Below are 17,001 nucleotides of genomic sequence, written 5' to 3'. Positions count from 1 at the left end.
CTCTCCCTCCCTGACACTGTAGCCCAATCTGTCAGTACTTCCAAAATATAAAATCGCCTCACAATGCTGATGTCATGTGATCACATCCAACCAGGGCATGATAATGAATTGCTGCAGTATATAGGTCATGTAAGTCAGGGTTTAACCTGTATAAGTTTTATTTCTTTCAAAGAAGTAGCAGCACAGACATGAGTTTTAAAAGCACCTATATCCAGTTCATGAACTGTCTTGGATAATCACAAACACACATATAGTTCATGTCTAGAACATCCTACTTGGTGTATGAGCGTCTCATAAATTCATGAAATTGGTACTGCTCTTAAATAATACAGGTCTTTTATGTTTAAACATATCCAGGGCAGTTTGTTATTTTTATTATAGGAGATTATCTAAAGGTAAGCTTTTAAAATTTATATTATTATAATTAAAATAATAAATCTTACTCATAGGTTTAGCTATACAAAAGCAAAGTGTATTTTGCAAGGCTGTAACTAGGCGTGTGCGAGGGGAGCAGGGCCATAGGGAGAGCACCATCACTGTCCTACCTGGATTTGGCTTGCAGATTGCCCGCACTGGACAGTGCTCTACTTCCAGGAGTCACGGGCCCCGTCCCCTTGGTGTGACAGGTCACGTGTTAGGGGAGCGGGGCTGGCACGGAGCCCTTTTCAGACACTGGTATTTTGAACTCAAGTACAGTCTATGTTATTTTGCTGGAGAACACTTGAATTAAATAGGCAACATGTATTATAAAATAAAAAAACTGGATAGATTTTAGTAATTCGGGAGAGTCTGTAATTACATGCCATTAATACTTTGTAATTGTTAATGTATTTTATGAGCCTGGCACCTTGCTCAGAGGGAAACGCAATAACACTACTGGTGCTGGCAATAGGCACTTAACATACATTCCTCCATCTACCAACAGACACTGTACTGGTTCTATCAGAATGATTTCGTTCAACCGGAATGCATAGAAATGAGTAACAGGATTTTTATATTAACACTAAATCCTCTTTCTCTGATTCATTGGGCAACACTGAAACCTTGGGGTGCAGAGGCTCAGTCTGGAGTCATGATACTTTAAATTTTAACAAAGTCTGTATTCCAGCCTCTATATATCACCTAACTTGCCAATAGGTCAGTTATTTTCTTATTAAGACCCAGCGGGACAGAAAAAAAAGGTGAAAAAAACAAGCTTCTCCAACAACTTTAAAAGTTACAATGGATTCAGAGAAAACCATTTAAGAATGAAAATGTTTTTGCTTTTATTCTCTTGGGGACACTAAAATGCTACAGATGCCTAAAATCTGCACCTGTGGGAGGGAGGGCTCTCAAGTTGCTTCACTGGACGCAAAAATATTTAATCTGTGGACCGAAGACCAAGTGGCAGATCAAACGAGGTCTCAATCTGACAACTATATACTGATGTAATTCACATAATAATTGTCTGTCTTGACACATGCCAACCAAAATATCATGTTTTACAGACTACAGGGATTCTATTAACATAGGTCTTCAGTTCTAGCAAACCTCAAAAGACTGAAGAGAATGAGCAAATTCCTCCTCCTTATAGAAATCTACCATAACCCGAGTTGAACTTGGGAACCACCTTAGGCTGAAAGGAGGGTTTAATAGAAAAGCTGTTTCTCCGTGAAAAATTAGATATTGTTACCATTTGGTATCCATTACTAATCCTTTCGCTCAACGCTGAACAAACATTACACCACAGGTTCTCAAACTCGGTCCTCAGGACCCTAAACAGTGCATGTTTTCCAGGACCCCAAACAGTGCATATTTTCCAGGTCTCCTCACAGAATCTCCTCAAAGAAAGTGAAATAACTAGCTCCACCTGTGGATCTTATAAAATGTGTCAGTGAGTAATGACCACACCTGTGCACCCTCTGGGTAACCTGGAAAACATGACCTCAGGACCTGTGTGGGGTCCTGAGGACCGAGTTTGAGATCCACCGCGTTACACTGGCTCCATTGGCACTACATGTAACAGGTGTTAAGTAAATTTTACTCTAAGGGTGGATTCTTTCAGTCCAGTCTTAATTTATACAATGGCCCATCTCCCAGCATCTTTAGTAACAGATTCCTGTCTGTTAGCTGCAAAATTACAAACAAAAAAATGGCAGCTGCTCAGTCAATCTGGTAGAACTTTTCAGGTGCATGAAAGGGAGGGGTCATACCAAGTAGAAAAGGGAGGGAGGTTTAACCTCCTATTGTTCCTCAGTACACTGAATTATACTTGCAACAATATATGACCACTATATGGTAATAGAACTTCAGAGATATTGGTTGCCTGCATTTGCAAATACATGGGCCTTATAATTGGTATATATTACATTTGGGGTGAGCGCTTAGGCGTAGGCTACTCTGGCTGGGCCTCCTCAGGGCATCACCATTTAATACACAGTTACTTTTCACATCACCTTTTATGTTTGTTTTTTATTCATGCAATTTTTTTCATATATTTTAACCTCTTTTTCAACACTTATTAACTACTCGCACACATCTATACTTTACACTGCCACTTTTTTTCCATTTTTGTGTCATGCCCTGGGCTGGACGTTTTTGGTGTGCTCTGCGCCCCGGACGTGAACCCCTTAGTGTTAGAGACTGCTAGTGACAGAAGCCGTGACGTGACCTAGCAGCTTCCCATGTATTTGCAAATGCACGCAACCTATATCTCTGAAGTTCTATTACCATATAGTGTTCACATATTGTTGCAAGAATAATTCAGTGTGCTGAGGAACAATAGGGGGTTAAACCCCCCTCCCTTTTCTACTTGGCTACAAAATTAACAACGTCTCACCAGGGTTGCCCGTGTTCTCCACTAATATTCAAATTTGTTTTTGAACCCTGGCCGAGAACATAAGAACAACAGATGCCATACATGACTACACTGTTAAGGAATCCATATAAAAGCTGTCTTTTCAAAGAGGACGTCTATTTTTTTTACAAATCCTGGTTTGCCTCAGTCTGCCTTCCATGATCTGACGGACGAGTTTTCAACTGACACTTATTACAGGCTCAACACTACTAAATCAGATGCAATGCCCCTCACTAAACCTCCAGACTCTCTCCATAAACTTAAAAAGAGTTGTACGTATGTGGTACCCATATTCCGCCTGCTTTAGAAGAGGTCATTATGTTCAGTTATTGTATATAATCAATCAATATCAGACCTCACGACCTCCTGGACTAACTATGAAATTACTTACAGTAGCAAGGCCATGTGGCTGTAATAAAAATAATGATTCTGCCCAAATATAAAAATTGGTTTAGAACTCCCATTTCTTTTATCCACCACCCTTATTCATAATTTATATTTTGTTATTTCTAAGTATATATGGAAGGCTTAAAAGCTTCATAGTCTGTCAATAAGGGGCAGTATCTCCTTTTGGTATAACTACTCACTCCCACTACCCATCTACTAAATTTCTAATCCAACGCCAGAAGGAAGTCAATTTAAGTTTTACATTCTTTAAAGGTCAACTGGGATCATATTTTTGCTAATAGTCACCGTATTTTCAATCATACTGAAACCCTGCTAAAACTGATTGATAGATTGTATCTGACCCCTTCAAATCCATTAGATCTTAAAAGTGAAAATCTTGCTGGAGGAATTGTGGTTGTAAGGGTACCCTACTCCACATCTTCTGAGATTGCCCAATAACCAGGCCTCTTTGGATTGAAGTCATTTACTTAATGTCTCTGGTCATCGTTTCTCCTTTTACTTGGACCCTAGAACTAGCACAACTTTCCACCCCTTCTATAAGTATATAGTAGGGCACATTCTGATGGCTACACATGCAGCTCTTGCTCTATATTGGAAAGCTCCTTAGCCCTCACTTTTATCTAAAATTTTCAAAATTCACCATAGATTTAAAATAGAGACTTTTGATTGCGATTAGTATGTCTCGGCCTTTTCCCCTTTGGTGAAATTACGCATTTGACATGTTTATGGCAGAGATTGCAAGCGAATTTTATCTATTTAATGCCTATTTGTTTTAACCTCTGTTCCACCGGAACATTTTTTTGCAATGTTGGACATCTGATGCTACTATACCCCCCCGCCCGCCCCCACCCCACCCCTCCCTCCCCCCCGCCCCCCAATATTTACACTCTTTACCATTGTTTGAGAACGCATACAAACTTAGGTTAAAACAAAAAAAATTATATATGAAAACAGACAAGACAGAGCCCCCAACGTCAAAACGATCCAAGCTGTCACGATGGCCAAGTAAAACGGTGGTCTTTTAAGTAAGAAACTTCCACTCCACCAAGTCTAAGTGTTGGAAATGAGGATTAAAACCAGGTTCAGATCCCAAGGAGATGGAGTGGAAGGATAGATGGTTCAGATTTTTCTTAAAGAAGATACAGAGCAGCAAATGTGAACATTAAAGGCGTTTTAACCCAAAGGCAAGACACACTGCAATAATAGCAGTGCGACAAGCCAACTGAAAAGAAGGGGTAGGAAACACCCTTATTCATACCAGAAGATGAAAGTCTCTCACCCAGGCAGATGAGTTGGAATAGGATCACCACTACAAGAAGAAAGGTAGACGGGTTCCAGCCAAAGGTGTTCCAGGTGGGTAGCACGTCAAGTATGTCAACTGTTTAAGAGTTTGGAAGCTGGTCGCTTAGCATACTTTGGGGGTCAATCCTATTAGGTGTGAATTGCGAGGTGCAAGTTGCTATTTTCACCTCGAATTCGCATAGCGAATTCATTTTGCAATTCAATTAGCAACTCGCACTGAACCAGTTAGACTAAATTCGCAACTTTCCACTCACACCTCCCTGAGGGTGAGAGATGGAAAGGAAAATCTTTATTTTAAGGTTAAAATGTTGGGACACTGTGCTGAACCCCTTTGACGCCCCCAATTAGGCATTTGGAAGTTTCCTATTAGCTTAATTAGTCCAATAATTACATTTCATTTTTGGTGTAAAAAAATATATGTCCTTAAATTACCCCAAAATCAACTTTTTCATTAGTTTAGGTAACCCAAATTTAACTACAATAATTTTTTATTTGAAAAATAATTTGTTTTTTTTTTAATTTTTCAAGGTGCCCTCAAAGTACCCCAAAATCACCTTTTCTTACATATTTCGTTTCATTTGGTTGAGATTATAAAAAAAACAAAAAACTTTTTTTGTTTAATTTTCTTGCATTTAAAAAACAAACAAAACATTGATAGCTAGTACTATCACAAAAGAGGAGGCAGACAGTCAGGTGAGAACTGTACGAGTGTTGCACTACCAATGAACAGATAAACAGTAATGACAGGCAAGTGATCTCTGGGATGGGAAATGTATTGCAGAGTGGAGTCTCAGGATTGCGTAATCAAAACTTCTCACCCTGGGAGGGATGGCTCAGGTGGGCAACATGGGGGGAGAGCTATGTACAGCATTACAAAAGAAAATAGATTTAAGTTCTAGTCATACCCATTGCGGACTGGCCATACTCGTGATGGCACACATGCTATTTGATTTTGAAGTTTGCATAGGAGTTACAATACTACTTTGTCTACAAATTAATCAAACAACAAAAAAAGTGTTTACCTGTACAGTTTCAATTAGACTCGCTGAATAGAAGGGAGTTGCAATCGCGTAGACAAATCTGCAAAATAGAGACACCAGAAAACATGATTATGTCATTTTACTATGGATGGTAAACAAGCACCTACCAGAGACAACATTTCATACCAAATAAATAAATAGCGTTTCGCTCTGAATCAGACAGCCCTGCCTGAACATCTCACCACCGCCCGGCTCCGGAAAAACCCACCCTCCTCCCTACTCTCTGGCGTTATTGGTATACGTTCAGGGGGAGGGAGCGGGAGAGTGCAGCACAGGACAGCGCGCTGGGCACAGAGAAACCTAGCGCCAGCCATGCACATACAGTGTAGTCCTGATGTGAGCTCACAAACCAGTGTCTTAGTAGCAGGAGATATCCAAACAGGTGGCGACCGGTTGATGCCTGGGTCCGGTGTACAGCACCTATAGTCCTGATGTGAGCTCACAAACCAGTCTCTTAGCAGCCGCAGAAATCCAAACAAGTGGCAACAGATTGTTATGGTACAACAGCACCAAATGGCAGGTGGAAGTAGTCCTCTGACTAGTTTTGGCACTAAGGCGGCTTTATCAAAGGGCCCGATTCAGAGATTTTCGCCAATCTCCGTTACCACTTATTAAACCAGTTAATAAATTATCCTCCGTAGACTACTATATAATTGCTTTATATGTGAAATTTGTATTTTAATTGAATCACCAGCTGGGTGTCGTTTATTTTGTATTTTAATTACGGCAATATCAAATCTTCTAGCACTTGCATTAATGCTCACTCAACGTCAGTGAAGCAGTTCAATAAGAGCACAATAAACGTATTATTACAGGGAAAGGAATACTTTTCTTACAAAGTTTCCAATTAGTATAACGTGAAAGCTTCACTCACCCTTTAAGTAGGATATGTCCTCCTATTTGCCTGGGGCTCCATTTATGGTTTATTTCCCTGGAGAGATAAGAAAAATACCAATATGCTATATTACAGTCATTTTATACCCATAGCAAGAAATAAATAAATGAAGCATAAAAGAAAAAAATGGGAGCACACACTAAAATTACCTATTTAAATCCAAATACAAGCAAATTGAAATCGTGGCTATACGTAGTTTGCTAAACACTTCACATGGAGGAACATAACATTACAGTAATATATGCCATAGCACAGTAGCTAGCATTGCTGCTTCAACCCCGACGTGGGTTTCCTCCAAAAGCTCCATATCCTTCCCACACTCCAAAACCATGCTGGTTAGCGAAGTAGCTTCTGACATAACGTGTGTCATGTGGTATGAAAATGGATTGTATGCTGTGTAATATATAGGTACTATATTAACTAGTTGAGTTGCCAGAGTTTAAATTTTCAAGTTATTAAGTTTTATTATGTGATGTCGTCCAAAACCATCCAGTGGAAGGTTCAGAACAGGCTCTATTAAGAGGTCCGACTGGGACCCTAACCCTCCTAAAACCTGGCCAGGATCTAACTGGACCGCCTTGTGTTGGTTTCTTCCCAATCGGTGCAGGGGTGTATTTTCAAGTGCTTAAGTATTATTATGTGATGTTGTCCAAATCCATCCAGTGGAAGGCCCAGAACAGGCTCCCTCGGTCAAAGTTCTGCCCAGTGTACACCAACGAAAGGTCCGACTGGGACCAGAACCCCCATAAAACCTGGCCAGGAACCAAGTGGACCACCTCATATTGGTTTCATCCCAATCGGTGCAGGGGTATCTGAATGCATAACTGGACAGTCAAACAAACAGACCAACAAATTTTATATATAAGATGTTTTAGGATTTGCCACTTGGACTTACCGTAGATGGGCAACCATCACTTGGAAATCAAAGACATATACATAAGCTAGTGTGGCTAGGCCTCTGCAAGCCACATTCATCAGAAACCCTAAATGTAAGACTTGTTTTGATGTTATTAATACTATGCAGTGCAGTCTACATGGTTTTGATATCTGTGTAAAAAAGAAATGAGAGCAGAAAGACGATTGTGGGGCTTATGTAATAGCCTGTGAGATGCAGACACGGGCGCAATTCTGGCGAGTCTGCCTGTATATTAAAGCGGCAATCATTTTAAATGCAAACGTAACCTGGTTCTGCCTTTTAAATGGATTGAGGTTTTAAATACAGAAGGAGACTTGATGGAATGGCGCACCTGTGCCTGCATCTCACAGTCTATGACATAAGCCCCTGAATCTTCCACAGGTGGGAGGTCTGGGTATCGCCAGAAACCAAATGTGCTAATCTGGTTTCTGGCAAGGTTTTCATGTTGAGCTTCTTTGTGCGGGACTTTGGCCTTATACCCATTGTTTGTTTGGCATTACAAGCCTAAAGGTGCGTACACACTAGACGATATCTTGAACGACTGAACGATAACTTTATAGTTCACTATATCGGTCAGTTTTTACGCAAAAACGATGAACGATAACGACCAACGATGCGCGCTCCCACAGGTCGCCCGAACATGCAGGCCAACCTGACTATATTGTCAGGTTTTTGTATGTTCGGGGATGAGGGAGGTAGCCCGGCAATGAATCATATCGTGCATGATATAATTTAGTGTGTGTGCTCAATTTCGTTAATGACTGAGCACACACCTGCCAGGGAAACACTAGACGATATCGCTCATGCAGCGAATCTGTGTTTATGTACCATAAGAGTGCGTACACGCAGTACGATATCTATGAACAATAACAATATCGTTCATTTTTATGAAGTGAACGACCAACGATGCGTGTTCCCGCATGGACGATAACGATATCTATGATCGTCCTTACATGCAGGCCAACTTGCACGATATCGTCAACTTTGCCTGTTCAGAGATGTGGCAGGAGGACTTCACTGAAAGATATCTCTCAAGCCGTCGATGGTACAGATCGTACCGTATGTATGCAACATGAGAAAAACACCAAGGAAACAACATATAAAATGGAAATATGCAGCTGTTAATATCATTTGTTTGGTCTGGAGTACACTAGGAGTACTTAGGCTTATTTAATGTGATCACTTGTGGTAAAGCCCAGTGACTGCCTTAATGTCCAGTCGGCAAAGCACTGATTGAAAGAAATAACATGTAATTTGTATTTTCCTGACATCAGTTCTCTGGAAGGGGTATTACTTCTGTACATATGGTGAATCGGGTGCAGCTTAAACATTTCCCTACCTCCCCTTAACGTTTCATTTCACATACTGAGCAGAAAACCTGTATATTATACTTAAACTAATAAGCCCTGATGACGGAAACACAGGCCATCTAGAAGTGGTTTTCTGCGTCACCCTATAAATGGCCAGTGGTGTCCAATAGTGACCAGTTTCTTAGTAGATGAAAAAATGAATCCACTCCTTGTGGTAATCAAAATGTAATTCTGGTCCGCAGTGTGCACAAGTTAACCATTACCCAGGTATCCTACCGGTATAACAGGGATGCTAGAGAGGTTTCTTGTACATTGGCATGGGGATACTTGTCAAAAATGAGTAAAATAAACTTTGAAAGCCAACCTAAGTTTAAGTCAGGTGTTGAACACATTTTCCATAATTTTATCAATATAAACCAGTTGTTCCCAAACTGTGTGCCATGACACCCTGGGGTGCCTCGGGACACTAGCAGGGGTGCCTCAGGTTGGTGGTCCAGAACCAAATCAAATTATTTATAGTCAATGTAAAGTAAATATGAGGACAAACCGAAGCACAAACCGGTCCCCATCACATAACAGCCTAAAAATGACAAGTCAGCACAATTTACTACATTTCTTTCTGAATTTCTCAATAACAAACTTTTGGCCTAGCGGTGCCGTGAAAGCAATGCGGATACTCTTGGGCACCGTGGTTCAACAAGGTTTGGGAACCTCTCATATAATCTATTAACATGCGAGACAGGGGTTGTGATGCAATTTCAGCACGCTTTTCATGGATTTATTAATGCGTATACAGAACAAAAAAGTAGATAGAATGAGTCCTAAAAGTAACTGAATGCAAGTACAGAAAACAAAGCTCTTATGTCATTTACATTGTACGAGAACATTTACAGCTGTGAAGGTATCAGTATGCCTTTCCATAAAATGGTCTCAACTGGCCCAACGCATGAGAGAAATACTGAACTATCATAATAAAAATCGCAGTCTGCAGGCTCTGTAATAAAAATATACATTTGTCTACATAGTGTGGCATCTTATCACTGTTAGACAATAAAAGGTGCATTCTTGCACCAGGCTCATTAGCAATGCGCACTCTAATCAAAATAGGATTTAACCAGTTAACTGGCTAATATTTTTTCAAACAAAATGCTCTGAAAATTAAAAAAATTTTAGGATTGAATTAGGCCAAGAACATTTATTTAAAACTTCTTTTTTTTTTTTTGGAAACACAGTATACCATAAAAATACAGGATTATGGTACTTACAGATAAATTCCTTTCTCCAATTCTATAGGGGACACAGGAGTTACACTGGGCTATAGACTGGTGATGAGTGGAGACTGGCACTTTAAGAATACTGTATAATTTAAGTTGACTCCTCCCCCTCTATAACCCACTGACCTCAGTTTAGATTAACTAAACCAGAGCGGAGATGGTGAGCAGAGAAAACAGGAAGAGAGGACAAGGAGAAAACAACAGTAAACACAGTCCAACAGGAATATCAAACACACAGCAGACAACCAACATGCAGGAAAGAACAGCACTGGGTGTGTGTCCAGTGTCACCTATGAAATCTGTGAAAGGAATTTATCGTTAAAAAACAAATTCCTGTTTTCTGCTTCATCCACTAGGGGACACTGGAGTTACACTGGAGACGTCCTAAAGCTACCCTCACGGGTAGGAGAGAGCCTGCAAAACCCTGCGTTGATGACTGTAAAGGCATCAAATCGGTCAAACCATACAAATGTATGAACCGTGGACCAGGCCACACGGCAAAGCTGGGAAGCAGAAGCACCCCTGCGGGCAGCCTTAGAGGTCCCAGCCGAGCGCGTGGAGTGAGCAGAGATGGAACTAGGTGGTGCCAGAGCACTGGACACATAGGCCTGATGAATAGCCAGGTGTATCCAACCTGGCTAGCATCTGCTTGGAAGCAGGCCAACATCTGGGAGGCATCAAAGCAAAAACAGGGAATCTGTACTGCGCAAGTCCGGGTATTACATAGATCCGGACATCCCTAACCATATCAAGGGATGGAGAAGCAGCATCGACAGCCGACAAAACGGGAACCATAATAGACCAAAAGTGCACTTTTGGCAAGAAGTACGGCTTTGTGCGAAGCTCAGCCCTATCATTGTGAAAAATGAGGTACGGGAAGTGACAGAACAGAGCCCCTATCTCTGACATCCTACAAACTGAAGCCACAGCCAAAAACAGAAGTGTCTTCCAGGACAAGTACTTGAGGCGAGCCCAGATGGTGACTAGCATTCACACCCACCTGAAGGAATAGTAGGCCATGGGATAACCGGAAGGAAGTAGTGGAGAAACTACAGTGTTCACACCAAGCAACATAAGCCTTCCATATGCAATGGTAAGTGTGCCACTGACACTGGCTTCTGGGCCCGAAGCATGGTAGGAATAACAGTTTCAGGGATACCCTTGCACCTTTGAGATCGCGGCTTCAAGAGCCACGCCGTTAAACACAGATGCAGTAAGTCGAGGTACACAAGCAGACCCTGCTGAAGAAGATCCTGCCTGAGCGACAATGAACACGGGTCATCCATGACAAGCTGGAGAAGATCCGGAGTACCACACCCGGCAAGGCCAGTCCGGAGCCAACAGGATTACGATGGTGGACTCACGCTTGATATGTTTGAGCAGCCGTGACAGAAGAGGATAAGGCGGAAACAGGTTCACCTGATGATATCACCACGGTACAGCCAGAGAGTCCACCGCCTCTGGATCCCGAGTCCTGGAGCAATAACTGGGCAGCTGGTGATTCCACCGAGAGGCCATTAGGTCTATCCGAGGCCTGCCTTAAAGCCAGACCAGCTTCTGGAAAACCTCCGGGTGAAGGGCCCATTCCCCAGGGTGAAGGTCCTTGCAGCTGAGATAGTCTGCCTCCCAGTTCTCAATTCCGGGTATAAACACAGTGGAGATGGCCAAGGCGTGTCTTTCCGCCCACTGCAGGATACGGCTGGACTCCCGCATGGCTAAGTGGCTGCAAGTTTCCCCTGACTATTTATGTATGCCACGGCCGTGGCATGTCGGACTGCACTCAAATCGTAAGTCCTTTCAGAAGATGTAATGCTGGGAGGAGATATTTGTACACTGCCTTGAGCGCCAGCACATTCACATGGAGAAACACCCCTCCTCTGCCCCATAAGCTAGTGTCCGTGATCAGGAGAATCAAATTTTAGATGCCGAAGCAACGACCCGCCGTGTGAGGAGTGGTCTGTAATCACTAAAGCAGAGAGACACGAGGCCGAGGGGACAGCTGAACATGCCTGTGCATTTGCAGTTGAGACCCTGACCACTGGGAGGCCTGGAATGGAACCTGCCGAACTGAATGGCCTCGAAGGATGCCACCATCTTGCCAGGCAGTCGAATGCAAAGGTAAACTGAAACCTTTCATCTTGAGTACCATCCTGACCAACTCCTGCATTGCCTGAGCCTGGAAACACTCACTACAAGGAGGTGTTGAGAATCATCTCCAGGAACTGGAGACGCTGGGACAGCACCAGACTGGACTTTTTGCAGTTGACAATCCAGCCATGATTGATGAGAACCTAATGCTTCAAGGTGACATGACTCAGACGTGTCTCCGGCAAGTAAGCATTTATGAATAGGTCGTCCAGATATGGCACCACGGACACCCTGATACCGTAGATGGGCAACCATCACTGCCATCATCTTGGTAGATATGTGGGGGGACTGATGACAGGCCCAAAGGGTAAAGCCTGAAACTGATAACGAGATGGCAAAATTGAGGAACGTCTAACACGGTTCCCAAATCGGAAAGTGTTCTTGATATCAAAGGATACTAAAAATTCCTCTGGCTCCAGGCCCATGATCACCGAATGGAGGTACTCCATCTTGAAGTGGTAAAACATCAAACAAACATTTTGAGATTCAAAATAGGCTGGACTGATCCTTTGCCCTAACTAACAGATTGGAATAAAAGACCGAGTGCACTGATACACTGGAACCTCGGAGGCAAGAAGCTCATCTACTGCCTGCTGCAACACCTTCTACTTTGCACGGAGACCCGTAGTAAATGCAGATGTTTCTCTGCACAGGTAATAAGGATACTAGTGAACCAGAATATTAGTACATCATAAGATCCATACAAGAAGAGGCCTCTTCCTGTTATATCAAACAAAATATAATAGCAATCTCTGGTGGTGCTCCCTAGTGTGTGAATGCATTTACACAAAAAGTAGAGAAAGAAACTTTTTGTGGGGGCACTTCTCTATAGTTATATACAGTTAAAATCAATCTTTATTGAATATCATTAAAATTCAAACATACAACACAGAAAAATTAAGCAGAAATTAAAATCCAGAGAACCTTTCTCCAGTAATGCTAGTGAAGGACATATACTAAACAAGTCACAAGTAGTGTTTAGTTAGCACTCAGGCTTCCAAACACAATCCAATTCCATGTGAAGGGTGCGAGTCGTCATTGCAATGGCGTTAAAATGCGGCCCGCTCTGAGCCCGAATTCGCATAATTTGCTCTGAGCCCTATGGGGCTGCAAGCACTGTTATGCAAATTCGAGTTGCCGTAAAGCTCCCAGTTGTCGCAATGACTCGCACCTGCGAGCACATCAAATGTAATTGGATTGACCCCACTGTGTTCACCAATATAAACTAATCTCTGCTAGATTTATTATCCCACCAGATACGTTAGGTACAGCATTTCTTGGATACAATGTTGCAGGATAATGATTCACTGGGTTCAAAGATGCTAATGCATGACACTGAATTTGTAAAGCATAAATAGATGTGTACAGTGAAAATATAGATATAAATATTTTTCAATCATATCTTATTAGTGAAATAAAATTGTTTTCACTTTGCACAAGACCTTAGCAGTGAACTGAATTTCATTAAGTAATAATATATGCACATATTGCTGTCTCTGTGGAATTTCTCACATGAAATAATGATTATGAAACAAGACAAAGTTCAGAAAAGATACTGGTGGATGGATTACTGCTGTTCAATATTTGTCGCAAAGACACTGAATAAGGAATTAGTGCATCCCGTCCTCCATACTGCACATATAATAGAAAGATGGTTGTAATCAAAAGCATGCCAGGCCTGAAGCAAGGGGACACAGTGCGCGGCCACCGCTAAAGCGGAGATCTTGGAACTTACCTGGCCAGCATCCATGGCAGAATCCCCCAGGTAAATAGCCGACTCTCTAATGTGATCAGCTAGGGTCACAGAACATTAGACTGAAGGCCCCCGACCAATTGTTCTGCCAACATCTCTACCACCTTGTTCACCCAAGCGCTGACTAAAGCCGGCCTAAGTGAAAGCCCAGTTGTCATATAGATGGATTTTAGGGTTGTTTCTAATTTCCTGTCTAATCCGTCTAGCAAGGTAGTAGACCCTGGGACAGGAATGGTCATCTTCTTGGAAAGACAGGGTACAAGCTGTACTGATTGTGCTAACCCTTGGGCCCAAGCTGGGTTTGCCACCTGGGAAAAAGGCAGGGAACCTGCACTGGGGCTCTGATACCCATTTGTGGACTCTTGTCCCTGATAGGAGCCCACTAACTGATGAGACAACTCTGGCATGGCTCCTGCTATGGTAGCCACCCAGGACGGAGTATCTGTAGGTGAAGTTACAGCAGCCTTCCATTCTGTTTGTTATTTCCCTTATCTGATGTGGCTGGAACAGAACTACCCTTCCCTGTCATCCTGCGCGCACAGACTGAGAAGCAGCAGAGGAACACAGACACAGACCACACAGCAGAAAGACCAGACTCAAAAAAGGCACACAGTAGCTGCCTAAATAGGAAAGACAGTACAGACATGCACCATATACAGTAGCAGCTATCGAGAAGGAGGAGTGCCCCCAGGGGGAGTCTACCGGGGCTATGCCCCGCACTCCGGCACCCACACAATACCTAGTGCAACTTACGGACCTCTGAGAGGATGATCAGCGCTGTCAGTGATATTGGCTTCAGGGACTGCTGTGAGCTGTTATGTGCCACGCTATGTGATCAGCAAAATGACTGCGTCCGCATGAGGACCGCACGCCAAGCAGGAGAGGTAGTCAGACCCATTCCCAGGAATGCAGGATGGCCGGGCAAATGGGGAGCTACAAAGCATCAGCTGGAGGCCCCCAGCGCAGCCACTTGAGTGGAGATGCTAACAATTAAAATGTATGGCGGTAAAACGCTGTTTAACTGTGTGGAGACACCAACCTGGGAACAGTGAGCCCTTAACACAGACATCAACAGTCTTCCTCAATAAATTAGTCCCTTACGTAGCATACACGGTCAGACTGCTCGACCGACGGTCAGATAACATCCAGCACATGCCTCAATAACCCACTACTATAACGACCCCGTGATCAACGATCACGGGTCCCTATAGTAAACAGGCTCACATGGTCGATATCGACCATGTTGGCCTGCATGCATGGGCGATGGTCAATATCGTTAGACCATTCGTGCCCGCGCATCGACCGTCGTTTGAGGGGGCCATAAACTTGACGATTTGATAAGATCGTTATCGTTTAAATCGTCAAGTTTATCTGACCATGTGTATGCACCATTACACTGCCGCTATCCGTGCGGTGTTTCCCTACAGGCTGGGGGTCCCGCTACTAAAATGCCCACCGCCATTACTAATCAAAGGTGCCAGCCATACAGGGCCCGTTGACCCCGCAGCAAAGGACCCGGACACCGGCCTCAGTAAGCCGTGTCGGGTCCCTCCGGCGGCTCCCATGGTGCAGGCAGACTGCAGCAACTTGCTGTGTGTCATCAGAATGAAGAATAAAAATTGTTACCAGTAAAATGGCTGGAGACAGTCACAGAAAAGCACCTGGCTCCCTCAGGCACTTCATCTAAACTGAGGTCAGTGGGGTATAGAGTGGGATGTAGCCAACTTAAATTCTAAAGAAGTGTCAGACTTCACTAATCACCCATCTATACCCCAATGTAACTCCAGTGTCCCCTAGTGGATGAAGGAGCAACAGCATTTTTTTTTTGGCATACTGTGAATGAACTTGAACTTAAAACACTTTTAAACTTTTAAAACTATTTAGGACTTGTATTGATAGTCTTGACCGATACGGGATCGCCATAATCAAAAGGAAATGTATTATATTAATATCAACAGTTATAAACTTGTATTTCCTCATGTATCGTAAAAACAATCTGGATTGATGATCAGTGAGTGCTGGGGGCAGAGGTTCTGCTATATTTTTATGTCTCCGATGGCTGTTCCTCTCTGTAGCTGTCGGGTATACACAGAGGACAGCGTGCTGCTGTATTCACATGTCCTCTGCAGCTGCTCCTCTCTGCAGCCACCCGGTAGGGGGTGCCACCTGGCTGGCTGATCACTATGATCAGCAGTGATGATCACACACTTAGGGAGGAGCCATGGGTGCTGAAGTCCCTCTGAGATTGGTGACTGCTGGAAGATTACCCAGCAGCCGTCCAGTGGGCGTTTCTGACTGGTCGCATCTGAGGTGACTGTCAGGAAAAGCCCATCCTGGGGTGGTCGCATCTGATGAGACTGTGTCAGGGAAAGCTCAGCATGGCGTGGTCGCATCTGATGAGACTGTCAGGGAAAGCCCATCCTGGGGTGGTCGCATCTGATGAGACTGTGTCAGGGAAAGCTCAGCATGGCGTGGTCGCATCTGATGAGACTGTCAGGAAAAGCCCATCCTGGGGTGGTCGCATCTGATGAGACTGTGTCAGGGAAAGCTCAGCATGGCGTGGTCGCATCTGATGAGACTGTCAGGGAAAGCCCAGCCTAGCGTGGTGGCATTTGATGCGACCATGCCAGGGAAAAGGTTAAAGATCTACAAACAACAGTTTATAGTAGAGTTTAAAATTAGTTTAAACAATGAAATAAGAGTATTTTTTTAATTTATTACCTAGGCAGAGGTGTTAATTCACTGATGATTCCTTCTGCTCCAAGGGTTATACCCTGAACAATAAAAGTGCTGCCCATTCCTTTCCACAGTGCTCTCGGGCCCTATTTGCACAAGACACATTGTAAATCAGTAATAGTTCCAAGACACAAATTAAACAGAAATTCAAAACACTATTGGAAGAGGGGACGTACAGAGGGAAAAGCTGATAAGTTGTATAGCAGTGAGAGATCAGCTACTATACTCCAGAATGTGTCACAGATCAGGTAACACTGTCCTGCAAAGCTAGGTGTAGATTTATGTAAGCGACAGGTTACACAATGTGTAGCTGTGCATATTGCGGATAATTATCTTTATAGGGTGAGAGGAAAAACTAATGAAGTTTCCTACCTAGATAACTA

The 17,001-nt window shown here is 43.1% G+C and overlaps 1 protein-coding gene across 1 annotated transcript in view; it reads right to left on the bottom strand.

Annotated features, from left to right (window-relative positions):
* The window catches only part of SLC25A46 (solute carrier family 25 member 46), a 41,693-nt gene that overhangs the window by 2,636 nt on the left and 22,056 nt on the right, over window positions 1–17,001 (bottom strand). The window contains exons 5-7 of the mRNA XM_088477680.1: window positions 16,604–16,704; window positions 6,461–6,517; window positions 5,569–5,626 (exon numbers count right to left, since the gene is read on the bottom strand). Coding sequence (XP_088333806.1) covers window positions 5,569–5,626; window positions 6,461–6,517; window positions 16,604–16,704 — 216 coding nt within the window. The remainder of the gene's footprint in view (window positions 1–5,568; window positions 5,627–6,460; window positions 6,518–16,603; window positions 16,705–17,001) is intronic.

The sequence above is a fragment of the Taudactylus pleione genome, unplaced genomic scaffold (assembly GCF_031769625.1).
Source record: "Taudactylus pleione unplaced genomic scaffold, aTauple2 ptg000202l, whole genome shotgun sequence".
NCBI classification, from domain to species: Eukaryota; Metazoa; Chordata; class Amphibia; order Anura; family Myobatrachidae; genus Taudactylus; species Taudactylus pleione.
The sequence above is the reverse complement of the archived record's forward strand: the minus strand, read 5'-3'. Positions and strand labels throughout refer to the sequence as shown.